The 15131-nt window shown below is 37.5% G+C and overlaps 1 protein-coding gene across 1 annotated transcript; it reads right to left on the minus strand.

Annotated features, from left to right (window-relative positions):
* Positions 1-1455: 1455 nt before the first annotated feature.
* On the minus strand, positions 1456-13070 carry LOC117816167 (ATP synthase membrane subunit DAPIT, mitochondrial-like). The gene is made up of 4 exons (XM_034688328.1): positions 12945-13070; positions 12757-12827; positions 1722-1814; positions 1456-1618 (listed from the first exon to the last, which is right to left on the minus strand). The coding sequence occupies exons 2-4, from the start codon at positions 12823-12825 to the stop codon at positions 1517-1519; spliced, it is 264 nt and encodes an 87-aa protein (XP_034544219.1). The 5' UTR covers positions 12826-12827; positions 12945-13070; the 3' UTR covers positions 1456-1516.
* Positions 13071-15131: the final 2061 nt, after the last annotated feature.

The following is a 15131-nucleotide window of genomic DNA, read 5'->3' on the forward strand; positions in this document are numbered from 1 at the left end:
TACAAGCAGAAGCAGAGCCCGTGTGTGTGTGTGTGTGTGTGTGTGTGTGGCTTCAAGATATCAAACATGTTATCTTTTTCGTGGTTTACAGTTGCATTTCTTACACGTCAGTGCAAGTTGCATTTAATGTGCAAGATTAAATAATTTAAATACCTTTAATCATAAAAGAATATTTGAAGAGTTAATTTGCAAAAACAGATAACACACTTTTTTAAAAAATGTTTCAAAAAACATATTTTTTCTATTATTAGCTTTAGGTGTTATCAATCAACTGAAGTTGGGTGGCTTTGACTAAGTCAAAATGACATTACTAATTAGAGGTATCTTAAAAATGTGACTGTAATAAATATGTATATTAAAAATAAATATTTTTTGGGAAAATGTATAAAAATGGAGTTATCCGTTTTTGCAAATGAACTCTTCATTTATCTTTATCCAAATGATAGAACAGTAAGGCAGAATCAATGTGAAACAAAAAGTGAAGGTTACATGTTAGCAGTAGATCATTAAAGATAACGACTATTTACGACTCATTACATGGTCATTATCATCATGACGATCTTTGATCAATGCTTTTCATGAAGGTCACATGGCTGCATCAACAACTAATATAACTCTATCTTAGAAGTATAATAGGACAAGAAATTAAAATGGAACCCCTACAACATGAGTCACAATGCAATGCTTTTTCCCTGGGGCCCTGCCAGCTAGTACTGTACGTATTTGGTTACATTTTTTTGCACTAAAAATGCTGAGATATAAAAAAAAAGTACAAAGAAGTCCAATAACAAACATATTTGAAGTTCACATACTAACAGAGACAAAACAGTCAAAAAAGGAAAGAGAGCTTGAGAGCATAAATAAGCACTTACCTGGAATAAATGCTTATCGCCACAGATGGTGCTAAAGAGAGAGAAATTATTGAGGCCTTTTTAGTGACAATAATTTTCATCTCCTTTTTGAGAAAGATAGAAAATGTTAATGATGGGTTCAGAAAACATCACTTTCCACAAAGACAACAGATACAACAATGCCTACAAGCTCCGACATACTTTCTCTTGCATTCATAAATGAATACTGTATATTTGAAAACCTGCAGTTTGAATGCTGTGTTGCAGAGGGTGTTTTGAAACCCAGAGTTTGCAAAGTATGTCACACTATTGCCTCAGAGACACTTTTGGCTTGTTAGCTCCTGGTCCCTCAACGCCCGAAGTCTTACTCTTTGTAATAATTTTTAATCCTCCTAAACAAAAATGATCTGATGCATCAACTTGGGGATTTAATGCTGAAGCTTTAATACAAAAAAGTAAAATAGTGGTGTAGTTTCAGTTTCTTCAGCTGCAAATTGACACCTTGAGGAGAAACCGTTATACTGCACACACAGAAATACTCACAGGCAAACTCTCCGATGTCATGGCAACTAGTGAGACACTGAATAATAATCAGACAGCACTGTGCATTTAAATAGACTTTATTAACAGAGTACAGGTAGTGTTGGGTCGGTTTCCTTCCACATTCAGGCTGTGGAGCTGGATGTCTGATGCTCTATTTTGTTTTGTCTGTGCATGAAGTAGGCAGCTGCAGCCACAGCAAAGACTCCATACGTGACCAGCACATACTGAAAGAGAGGACAACTACATGTTTTAGACTGAGAAGGACTTAGCATGTATAAACCTTGATAATGTTAACACCCAATGCATGTATATGAATTCACAATTTACATTTCGGCGGCCCTGCAGCGTGTAGCTATTAAAGTATTTTCTGAAACCAGTCAGCTCCACAGAAGTCGGGGCCTCAATGCCAAACAGCTGCTTCTGAAACACAAAAACACAACACACACCAACCAGTAAGGGGAAGTGCTGCAGCCAGAGCATGTTACATAATATGTCACAATATTAAAGCAAAAGCAAATATGTTTTTTAGAAGAAAAAAATAAGAAGCTGAGTTTTTTTTAAACAAATACGGCATTGCAAATGAAAATGTGCATATAAAAGGTACATGGAGTAGCAGATACAATAAACCACATGTGAAAACGAAAGAAAAAACAGTTAACCACAAAACCAGAAGTGACAAAAAAAAGTCTGTAATTCAAGGCGGGGGGGGGGGGGGGGAGTGAGTTTACCAGCATCTGTTTGTGAATTAGAGCTTCATAATCTATATGATAAAATTTAAAATGTAAAATACCGGGAAACTGGTCAATTAAGAGCCAAACATGAGGTCCTAAAAGTGCTTCTTCTGTCTAACCTTACAGCCTTAAACCCAAACAATTTTAATAAAGAAACACAAGCCTAAAAAACTATATGACAGAAACATGATGAATCTTCTACATTTTCTGTATTAACTTTATGTCCATCAGCTGTTGCAGCTCTACACTGAACCCACAGGCAGAGACTTTATATGGCAGCTCCTTCTCTATATACACACAGCAGCATTTTCTTCTGAGGTCACACTCTGGGTCAGAGATTACATGCTGTAGTAGAGCTTGTTAGTCAGGTAATCATGGGAATTCTGATCATATTCAGAAATTCAATGAACGTCCAGCCATTAGTGATGAAAACGGGCCGTTTGTACTACTTTTTCTTGATCTTCCCTCAGTCACACGGGTACCGCTCACCATGTTTATTGTTGTTTATGCGTAGTAGGCACGCGCAATTCGAATTTATTGGAAAGGGGGTTTTCCAGGATGTTCCCTGGACATATGACATTTTGCACCAGCCTCACTTTCATGCCGCAATTAGTTAATTGGCCAATTATTTGCATTCGTGTTTGCAGTTAACGCTACGGCCAAATGGCCGTTCCATTACGGTACGTTAAGACTGATGGTCCCGTTTGTGTAATGGCTGGATGTGCATACGGGCCCAGGACTCTTCATGGAGTAAAGGCTCATGAATTGTGCAAGTTAGATAACTTAAAATTTGTCACAACTGTTAGGGCAGCGGGGAACTCCACAAGTTCTTCCACATATCATCTGCAAACATGTTGATATTGTAGGGAGATGACACTGCAGTAAAGGCGACTTATCTTCCGGTATTATGTCAGGTTTGTCTATATTCTGTAGCATAACAACAAACTTGATAACTTATTAGCTACAGTTAATGTTAGCATTCAGACACTTCTTAGCTAACATGGCATCAGCTAAGAAACAAATTCCTCACAAACTTGTTAGCTAGAATTTGAACCTTTATCATATCATGTGACTCGACCAAACAGTTTTATGAACTTTCTGCACTGCAAAAACTCAAAATCTTACCAAGTGAAATTGTCTAACTTTTAGTCAAAATGTCTTATCCCACTTGATTTAAGATACATTTACTTAACAAGTAACATTTGAGCAAGATAGTGGGACTTTTCTTAAATATCTTGTTAATTCAAACAATCTTGAAATGATCTTGTTTTGAGATGTAATTTAGAAGAAACAAGGTTTATTTTACATTTCATACATTTTTCAAGCTGAGATCTTATTTGTAGAAGACGGATAATCTTGATTTAAGACAAACACTTTACTTGATTTAGGTAAATGCATTTTATCGGAGAATCTATCAGAAATCAGCTCCATTGATAAAAGAAAGAAAGAAAGAAAGAAAGAAAGAAAGAAAGAAAGAAAGAAAGAAAGGAAGAAAAGTTGTTTTTTAAGGGTGGGTTACAGTTTTCAGGCACTGTTTCTTCTAAATCAGATATAAATATACATCCTCAAACTACATGCTCACAATGAAACACCTACTTTTGAGCATAGCTGGCTTATCCTAACAAAAAACATGACTGAATATTAGTGTATCCAGCTCACTATGAGAAAACATTATCTCAAAATGCTCAAATTAAACTTTGTAATCTTATTTCAAGTACAAGATGGTCTTAAACCTAGAGAAGTGCCGCTATAATACAACTCAAATAAAGGTGAATATGTCTCAAATGATGAAGTTGACATGAAATTTATTCGTGCAGAAATCTTTTTTTGAGTGAAAAAATACTAATTGTAAGCATTCCTGGCTTATTCTGAGACACTAAGCTTTAAAATACTGGTAAAATATTGCTTAAAATAAGTTCTCCCTTCTAATTTTAAGATCACAGTTTGTCTTATTTTAAGAAATCTTACCAAGCAAATTTCACTTGTTTTATTGGCAGATTTTTTTGATTATTTCAAGATAAAAGTACCTTGAAACAAGGTTTTTCTTCTTGTTTTTGGAGGGGCAGTTTTTCCAGTGTGTTGCTTCCTAGCTAAAGGAGATATCAGCTAGCAAGCAGAACTGCTCATGGGTTATTAAATTTGCTGTTTGGATCCAGTTGTCTGATGAAATTGAAGCAGTGAAATGATCACATTTATTAGATACCGTACATTTACACACATGACATTTTGGAGCAGAGCACTGTGATATTTAATGCCATTTGTGTTCCCTACTCTGGTCATGGAGGAACATTTCAACTGTGTAGTCTGTTTGATAGTAGGAGGTGTAATTATTTGTGATACACAGTGACACTATTTGACCCGGCACTGCCCCTGCCACTTAGCACGAGAGCTATGTGCAGTCATGATGAAAGTGAAACATTAGATGACAGCAACATCAATCTTCCTCAAGTCTCATTGTAGCATTCCACGTAACTATGAAACACAAACTCAATCTGAGGACCATGTGACAAGAAACGGATCAATTTCTTTGCAAGCCTCAGTGACAGTTGAGGCCAAACATAAAGAGAAGTGGAAATACTTCTGCATGTTCAAACAGGAGGATGCATTGTGAAGCAGGATCGGGACAAAACCATTTTGTGGTCATGCAAGTCACATTAAAAACCCAGGTTGAATTAGATGAATCTAAATTATTTATCAACAGGAACCCCAGCTAATCATCTGGACTGGCTTGCAGCAGCAAGGTATTCTGCACAGTCTCCACACTGTATCTGCTATGAGAGTTGGACGCTATGATGAAAGCTCAAAGCTGTAATCCTCTTCTTGAAGATTTCTTTCTTTTTCTGAATATGCTATAATTATAAACACAGCTGCCAAATTCTTCAGCATGGCTGCCAAAAATACATGAAAGCCTAATTGGAAAATGTAGTTTTCATGATGAAGAAATCATTTAAATATTTAGCCAAGTCTTGTCACAAAAAATTATGGGTGCGTTTGGAGGAAAAGCTTTTTGGGCTATCATTTAAATTCAGCTCCTTGTGTTTTACCATCAGTTTAACATTTTGAGAAGAAAATTAACCACTGTCCTGCAGAGAGTGACATAAGAAGATTGATGCCATTCTAATTTGTGTACAGTGAGCATGAAGCTACCTTTAGGAGACCATTAGCCTTGCTTAGCATCAGAGTTAGCTCAATTCTGAAATTTGGTGACCAGCCCCCATGAAGCATACAAATGAACGTGTAAAATTCAGTTCACTTATAAACTGGGATGTAACCATAGACTGTATATAAAATGGACGTCATCTCGCTCGGCTCGAAGTGAGGCTGCCACAAAAACTGCTCCCCCTAGTGGCTGGCTGCAGTATAGGTCAAAAACTCCAGCTCACTCATTCATTTGAATGGGGCTGCGATCAAACTTTAAAAAATAAATACACGTCGTACGAATGTTTCTCACATTATTTGACCGTCTTGTGTTCAAGGCATGTTTTTTCTGAAAAGTTTATTTTTCATTAGTTATCAGAAGTTAAAAAACGGGGCTTTACTTCTTGGTTTGCTTTGATTGACAGCTGCCGTAGAGAGAGACGCTGTAGGACCTTGGGGCGGTACGCTGTAGGGCGGAGCTTGTTACTGTGGGCACACACAAATTACCGTCAAAACCGTACAATGGGAAAAAGCGGAGCGACGCAGTTCATTTTATATACAGTCTATGGGTGTAACACTGACAAGCTTTGGTTTCATAAGAGGTTATGAAAGAGACAATTTTTCAGCTGTTTCCACTATGTCTAGTTAAGCCAACCCTCTTGTGACTTTGGCTGTATATCTCAAAAGGAACAGTTTGATGTGATATTAAGGGAATAAACAAATCACTTCCTTTCTCAGAGTTGGGTGAGAAGGTTGAGATGACTCTCATGTCTCAACACTTATGACAAAAAGACACATGGGTCAAATCAAGACATCTGACTCTGCCAAGTTAACAAACCTGCTCGTAACCACATCCTAAGAGCAGTTGTAAACATGTTACATCACGTTTGATACATGAAAACAAAACTAAAGGGGAATGAAATACAAAAATGTGCTTTTACGAGAGGTTATGTTCTGGCTTAGATTATTTTTAAACTCATCGTACAGTCTTTGCACTACACTTAGCTAACGTCTCCTAGCTCTAAACTTCTGACTTACACAAGAGAAGGATCAAATTACTGATATATAAGTGTGTATGAAACCAACTCAGATCAATAAATAAAATGAGTATGGCTCTGTGTGACCTCCAAAAGCAAACCAGAGCATCAGGAACAAAACTAAAAAAACCTCTATATAGTTATTTTTGATGCTTGAAACCATTGCTGGAGAGTAGGTGTTGGATATTGTGGGTTACAGCGTGCTGCAGAAACAGCCATTGTTTCACTTTCTACTACAATGACTGACAGAGTGATATAATCGACTATTGAGGACCGCAGCTCTTCCAAATATGCAGGACTAGAGGGCAAAAGGGCACCGTTTTGTCCACAGGGGGGCGCCAAAATCAACACAAATGGAAAGTTCCTCAAAGGAGCTGTAACACGATGCAATTAATTCATTTACCAAATATAGACACATAAATGTCCCATAATGTTTGCTGCATTCCATCAAAAATTGTTAGAGTGTAATGCAAGAAATATAGGAGGATGCTTGTAATCTTTTTGCCTAGTCTCTTTTAATTCAGATGCTTACATTACATTACATCGAGTATTAATCTAGGGCCTCAGTTTATAGAGTATGAGAGAGAAATGCAGAATATAAAGATTCACATGAAAGAGAAATCCTTTCCGTTGTAAACATTAGACTTGTATGAAATGTGCCAGAAGCAACTGCAGAGTGCTGACGAGGCTGCTCTGCTCAGTAATTCTGATTTATTCTGAAATGGGTTTTAGCAGAGGGAAAGCTCTTTTTTCCCCTCAAGCCTTCCACATATTGGACTACAACTTGAAAGCCCACAGTTGACTGAAGAGTGAAGAGGGATTGAAAGATGGATTTTGAAATAATTTAGAAACAGCAGCTGGGCTCTTGTTGATACTGTTTTGATTTTTTTTCTAATCGAGAACACTCTGTAAATCAACATCTTACTCTTGCAAACTAGTTGAAAGTGGCATTTGGAGCAGCGGCTTTGCTCAAGGACACTTCTTAAAGAGGAACTACACATTAAGGGCCTGTGTCTCCACTTATGGCAGGGGTGTTTCCAAGTAATTTAAATATAGATTTAAATTCTGGCTAACTGACTAGTCCAAAAGTAAAGTCCAAAAGCAGCTCAACACTGGATCAGAGTCCATGAGCCAATGATGTCTTACTCGTGCAGCTGTTTTTTGTCACTGCACTATCAGTTGAAAATAGTTCAGATTTTGGGGTAGGACTTGAAGTAACCAAACTAATTTTTGTCAAGGGTACAATTTAATGGCGTAGAGCAGTTGCTAATTTCAGTGCATATCACTCACTTTCACATTTTCTTTGTAAAATGTCATTGCCTGAAAGCAAATGTGAAGCATACAGAGCAGATTAAAACTGATTTACCCGTCACTACTAAGGGAGGCGGAAGATCCAAAGGGCAACTTTTGTGACCAATCAACAGTAAGCACTAGTGAGAGGCGCTCTCAGACTGAGGTTGTGGGTGCTGCCAGGACAAAACAAAGGAAGAGTGGACACAGGCCTGAAGTTATTTTGTATTTATGCTGGGTCTAGGTCTTTTCTTCCTGCAGTGGTCAGACTTTATAATCATTTACAATAACCTCACCAAAACGGACTCAAGTGCAATATTTCCCCCCTCTATTTATTAATCTGCAATAACTACTCATCCCTCTCTTTTTAGATGTGCAATACATTTTTTCTACTCATCTTCTCAGTTCTGTTCTGTGCATTGTTTTATACCTATGCTACAAGTCTGTGCACATTTTTCACTGCGTCACTGGTTTATATTTCAAAATTTTCTTATTTAGTTCTGTATTTACGCTGTAAGATTGGCTTAATTTTACTTCTTTAATTTTAATTGCTAATAACTTTTTAATAATTGCTATATATGCTCTTGTTTAATTTATACTGTTTTGCACTGTCTACTTTGCTGCTGTAACACTTACATTTCCCCGTTGTGGGACGAATAAAGGATTATCTCTCTCTCTCTTATCTCTTACAAATAATCACATCGCTGATGTAATTTGATGCTAATTTCAGGTGATTCCATCTATTTACACAACATTATGCATGAAAACATTTTCCTCTCTTATAAAACATTTAAGGGTCCGAGAGGTTTATTAAATATGGCATCTGCCGAGACTAATACTGAAAGTACCTAGGCTGAGTGTAGCCCCAGTGCAGACGCATATCAAAGACACTGGTGTAGGATTTATTCCCCCTTCTGTGACAGTAAACACAGCACATTTATTCATAGCTTATCAAGATTCTTAGAGTTCAACATTGAAGACAATAAACAGCATGGCCCGGGCTACATGGCACCACACACCAGTAATCATAAAAGCTATAACAGTGCCTGAGATGACAGTAGATTCTCAGGGCTGGTTGGCTTAGACTAGCAGCTCTGCAATGATTATACACTGATCACTCCTCTTTTTCAAAATTTGAGATATTTTTCCCTTAATAGTTTTACTGAACCTTCCTGATTTACAGATAGGTACAAAACGGGCCAATAGATCTGACATTATCAGAGAGGAGGCCTATGCAAAACATAAAGGAAACATGGGGATCACATCTCCACCAGATAGTGTCAGAGTTTTGCACTTCCCCATGTGCAGTATGGCATTAGAAAGAAACACCACCAAACAATACAACATATACAAACATTACACAGACAACCAAACAGTTACAGATCAATAAGAAATAAAAAATGAGGGGGAAGTCATGTTACACAATAAATCAGAGACAGCATCCTGCACAGTGCAGTGTCACTGCCACTTAAATGCTCATATTTATCTATGTAACTCCATCTCGATTCAGTTATATATTCCCAACTCTGATCGACAAACCCTTCATTAAAATAGCTGCCAGTCTAAGTCTAAGAATGAGGACTATGAATGTGAGATTTTAGCGACCCTTTGAACACTTTATTGGACATAAGTAGCTGATGAGCTGGTTAACGGGGATCATTTACAGTGACGGTCTTCATTTAGATGAAGATAATCAGACATATAAAGTGTTGAAATGAGCATATCCAACACCTCTGTCACAAGCCTTTACATCTCAACATTTACATCTGTCATTATGTTGTAACACTTCAGTACGTGAGATCACTGAAGGGGAAGATCGTGGGTGTTACTGAGTATGTTTTCGTATAACACCATCCAGCAGGTTTTAAAAATCAAAGGGAGAGAGAGAATACCAAAGTGTTTCAAGAAAACTTTGAGTCTGATTGCTTTAGTTTCTGTCTCACTCTTTTCCCTCCTCCCTGCTTTAGTAGAACAGATTTACTTAAAGACAAATCCAATGAATTAGTGGTCAGTGCTTCAGGTCAGTGCTAAAGTCTCTCTAATATTTGAGCACTTTTGTTAAGGTCGTCCAAATCACATTCATAAAACTTCAGTACTGCTCGACTGATAGCAAATGAAAACTGTGGGGAATTACGCAGCAAAAGAGTGAGATATTTTTCTTTAGCAGACAAAGACCAAAAAAGGACGGTTTATTAAAAATGTACATAATATAGATAATGAAAAATACATAGAACTCCTTCTATTTGGAGTTTGGTACCAGCTGGTCTCACTAAGGAATTTAATCCACATATATTGCATTCAATAACTGATGTTTATTATCTATGACTCTTCTTATATTTTTTAGTTGAACACACATTACGAATTATGACTGAATTTACCTGCTTAACACATCTGTCTGTTATCCATATAATGTTATATTTTTCTTTTTAGATATTCTCTTTGTTGTCCTTACAATGTTACAATGTCATTTAGCAGACGCTTTTATCCAAAGCGACGTACATACAAGAACAAGAACAACACAAGCAAAGATCTAGACAAGAGGAAACAAGATTAGTACGAGTAACAAAGTGCTTCAAGTCGATTTGGGTGCAGGTACTGCCAAGCAGTGTAAAGGCAATTCACAAAAGTAAGAAAGGATTTTTTTTTTTTTTTTTAAATAATAAAATAAGGAACATCTACAATGAAGCAACCAAACCATTTAAGACCTTCCATTATCTTCATCAACAATTAACATCACCACAATAATGACCAAAGTACTAAGTGCTGGGTCACTCCAGAGTTGAATACAGATTCCCAGAGTAGAGCAGGACAGTGCGAGTCAACTGTAGCTGGACGACATGGTCTGCCACTGGGGACAACAGTGGAGAACAGTCTAGCTAAGAGCATAGTGCTTTCTAAATAGCTGGGTCTTTAGCTACTCTGCAGATTGAATGGAGTTGGCCAATTCATTCCACCATTTAGGGGCAACAGAAGAGAAGAGTCGAGCTAGTGATTTTGAGTCCTTATGTGCTGGAAGCACTAGGCGCTTTTCAGAGGCTGAGCGTAGCAGGCGAGAAGGGCAGTAGGTTTCAGGTAAACTGGAGTGGTTTTGGTTACTGCTTTGTAAGTCATGATTAGAGTTTTGTATCTGATGCGAGCTGCAACTGGAAGCGAAATGAGCAGGGGAGTGACATGAGTTGTCTTAGGCTGGTTGAAGACCAGACGTGCTACTGCGTTCTGGATCATTTGCAGAGGTTTAACTGTGCATGCAGGGAGGCCTGTCAGTAGAGAGTTGCTTTAGTCAATGCGTGACATTACAAGAGCCTGAACCAGAAGCTGTGTTGCGTATTCTGTCAGGTAGGGTACTTCAAACTCATGTTTACACAGCTAGTAGCAAAAGTAGATGTCAAACATGTCTTTGTTAGCTATCGGAGTCTGAACTGTTCTCCACTGTTGTCCCCAGTGGCAGATCATGTCTTCAAGCTACAATTGACTCGCACTGTCCTGCTCTACTCTGGGAATCTGTGTTCAGCTCTTGAGTGACCCAGCACTTGGTACTTTGGTCATTATTGTTGTGATGTTAATTGTTGATGATGATAATGGAAGGTCTTAAATTGGTTGGTTGCTTCATTGTAGATGTTCCTTATTTTGAAAAAAAGAAAATTCCTTACTTACTTTTGTGTATTGCCTTTACACTGCTTGGCAGTACCTGCACCCAAATTGACTTGAAGCACTTTGTTACTCTTACTGATCTTGTTTCCTCTTGTCTAGATCTTTGCTTGTGTTGTTCTTGTTCTCGTATGTACGTCGCTTTGGATAAAAGCGTCTGCTAAATGAATTTGTAACATTGTAACATTGAATGTCCTTGTTTCTTAATTCCGGAACACTTTTATTCTTATATCCAGGGGCGTTGTGGTGGGGGGAAACGTGGGACTGACTACCTAGTGCCCACGTGGGGAGGGGGGTCCTTATTGGCCTGAAATACAATGTGTTTTCTACTACTCTTTTCTTTTCTTTTGTTATAACTGCAATAAGATAACTAAAATTGTCTAAATAAATAAACAAACATTCAGAATTCCTTTCTGTAAAAAAAAGGGAGTCTCTGTTTACGTTTGGACCGCAGCTGTCTGTCAGCAGCAGGCAGCTCCTGGGGTGCTGAGTGGACAGTGACTGCGGAACAGACCGTGAGCCTTGATCAATCAATGTGGATGAGCGATTAATAAGTTAAAAGCGCATATACAATGGGATATTAGTGTGGTTTAAACAGCTGTCTATGCATAAAAACGCTTGTCATTGTCATATTTTCATAGCATCAAGTGTGGCTGAACCTGCTTGAAAGTAAACTGTAGGTTTTTAGAGTTTTATTAGACCTTTATTTTACCAGGTAAAAATGTTTGAGAACCAGTTCTCATTTACAAACATGACCTGACCAAGAGGCGCCAACACAAGTTTTAGCTTGAAGGTTGTTAGTGGAGTCAAAGTTGAGTTGTATTTTACTTCATGAAGTTAGATTATTTGAAGCCAAGTAACTTGTTGATTAACAACAAGGGGGTATTATTTTGTATAATCTGTTTACAGAGGTGGACAGTCTGAAGGTCAATATTGTGAAGTTACATTTTGAGAAATTGTAAAAGAAAAAATATATATTGATATGTAGCTTAGATTTGAATCAGCTAACCAGGATAGTTTTAAGCATATATATCTTTTTAATGCAAATAAACCGGTATTATAGCAGCAATGTTATATTTTGTAGGGTTGGCTGTGGTGATGGGGATCCTGCTTACATCTACTCCCTTTCTCTTTTGACTGTGTCGTGTACTGCTGGAGGTCAATATAGGAAATATGTTATCTCATCTTATCTAAATGAAGCCAAGAAAGATTTCCAGATAGGGACACATGCAACGTGTAACATCATCAGAGTAATAAAGCAAAGAGATTGTATTGTCATAAAGAAAGGGATTATTTTCTACTGAAAAGAAGGCAAGAAAACAAAATGCATGGATAAACATGGATAAACATTTATACAGTCTATGGGGTAAACATGATAAATCAAAAATATAATATCAGCAAATTACATTAATTGTCTATATCAAAACACATGCATCCAAAGTCTATGAATCTACCTGAACATTTCTATTGTACCCCCCTCTGCAGACTAGTCATGTAAAAATCAAATCCAGGTTTTACCTTAACCTCTGTGATGAGATGACCAAAGCTCGTGAGGGGGATCCGCGTTTTAACAGGAGACGTCGGCATTACTGCAGAGAGTTTCAATTAAAATCTCACTTTACATCTTTTTTCTTGTCCCTAATATTCTAACCAAAGTCTCAGGTGTAATTTAAATTAACATTTTGTGGATAACATTGCATACTTACTGCTCTGTCTTTTGAGGTAAAGGCCGGGGGACACTTACACAATTTTGTCATGTGTACATTATGTTCCGGGAGTGTGACGTAACGCATGTTCTGTCCAATCATGTGCTTCTCTGGAAAGCGCTGACCAATAGCATGTGGGGTTATGGGCGGGGCTTCTGAGCGCTTACACAAACAGCAGATTTATACCCGTGTCACTCCGCTGCTCAGCCACAAGAGGGCGGTAGATGAATGTTTATGGAAAGGTACTGTCTGTCCACCATGATGTCCCCCTGCACAGTTCGATTCAGAAAGAAGGAAAAACTTTAATATCGCGTTGTTTTGCATGGACCATGTTTTCAAAAAATAACTTTTCAAAATGTTTCTTATTATGTTGCACGAAGAAGCTGATTTATAAAGAGCATAGCAAGTACTTTTTGATACAGTAGTAACAAAATCAGCTTATGTCATTGTAAAATTAGTGTGATCAAGGTGCATGATAACTTGTTATTCCCACCAACACTTTACAGTTTACATTATGTGTATCAATGTAGTCTACCTATTGACTCAGAAAAAATACAAAGCAGCTTTGATGTGCTATGGTTTAATTGTGAACATCTGGCTACTTTTTAATACTGCCTGTAATTACTTCTATTTAATTTAATTCCATTTGTAACATTGTATATATCTCAATTGTATTCTAGCTTTATTTATCTGTTTTCATTTTTCTTATTTTATTTTATTTTATTTTATTTTTACTTATTTTTAGTTATTGAAACTTCTTTCTTGAGTGTACTTATGTCTGGGTTGCTGTAACAACAGAATTTTTTTATACCAGATATGAATCCAGTATAACATCTCATTATGGGCTAGGACTCATGTTCGGAATCAACTAAGTTAAATGAGCTCCATTTTGATAAATAAAACCTGCATTTTGAAATAAATTATTCAGAAGTGTGCCATTCTTCATTCTCGGAACTTCTGTGCTTTTACTAAGTTGAGAACTTGAATGCAAGACTTTTACTTGCAGCATCACGTTTGTACACTTACAGTATTTCTCAGTTGCTAAAACACTTTTCTTGATATCCACCACGCTTTTCTCAACACTATAAGCACAAAACCCAATTTTCAAACTACATTTACCAAACCTCTGACTCTTCCTGCAAAAAAACAAACAATGTTGTCAGATCATACCACAAGTCAATCAAAATTTAAAACAATACTGAGCAGTCACACCATCAAAAAAAACTGAAAACACATTGCTCAGGACATGAAGCTGTAGAAATTGTGTTTATTGTTCACAGTAGGCTAAATGAATTTTGCAACAAAAAAAAAAGATCCTCCTTGAATGTAGCACCTGCATACAATAAAAATAAAGTAAACACAAATATAAATGAGAAGCACATTACAGTGTAATCCACAAAATCAAACTGAAGTGCTTACAGTATCTACAATCATTCTGCCACAGCATCATGTCTACGTGCTGCTGGGTCAGGCCACGGGACTTCATCCACATCACAGGCCACATTCACCCTGGCCAGGCAATGGGGGGAAAAAAACCTGGCATGCTAGATCCAGGCTAATATTGGTTTCTTCACATCATTAGCCACAAGTGTGATCAGTTTTGAGTGGTTGTGTTTAAGCTGTGACACCTGTGCTTCAAATGTGTTTAACTTTTGCTACCTGTGTTTACCATTATGCAACACAAGTGCATCACAGTGCAAAATGTGTTTTAGCGAGTGAGAATGTGTTTGCAAGTTGTGTCTAACAGGTGAAAAGTGCTTATGGTTTTGCCAAAAGAGTGACTGATTCAATACATGGGTTCAGGCCGCTAAGGAAATTGGTATAGGGTTTTTAGTTGTTTTTTTCCAACACTAGAGGGAAGCAGTGTTAAGACAGTTTTGCTTTGCAGGCCTTTGAAAAACATTACAGTAGTACAGCAAAGAAGCTCCAGAGTTGCATTAACCAGACAAGCTAAGACTAAAACTGGCTGACACTGGAAAACTCAAAGAAAAAAAGGGCACGTCAGTCCAAATGTAAGACTCAGATTTAGGTCTATAAGTCTTCATGGGAACATTTTATTCCAAAGAGCAGCTTGCAAAGTGCTCCTCCGAGCAAATTCTTGGCCAAGACCTACAGGGAGGGCTTGTAGTGGTCAGATTAAGTCCTTTATGAAAAGGTCCCTGGGTCAAACTGCAGGAGTCATTTTTA

The sequence above is a fragment of the Notolabrus celidotus genome, chromosome 7, assembly GCF_009762535.1.
Source record: "Notolabrus celidotus isolate fNotCel1 chromosome 7, fNotCel1.pri, whole genome shotgun sequence".
Lineage (NCBI taxonomy): Eukaryota > Metazoa > Chordata > Actinopteri > Labriformes > Labridae > Notolabrus > Notolabrus celidotus.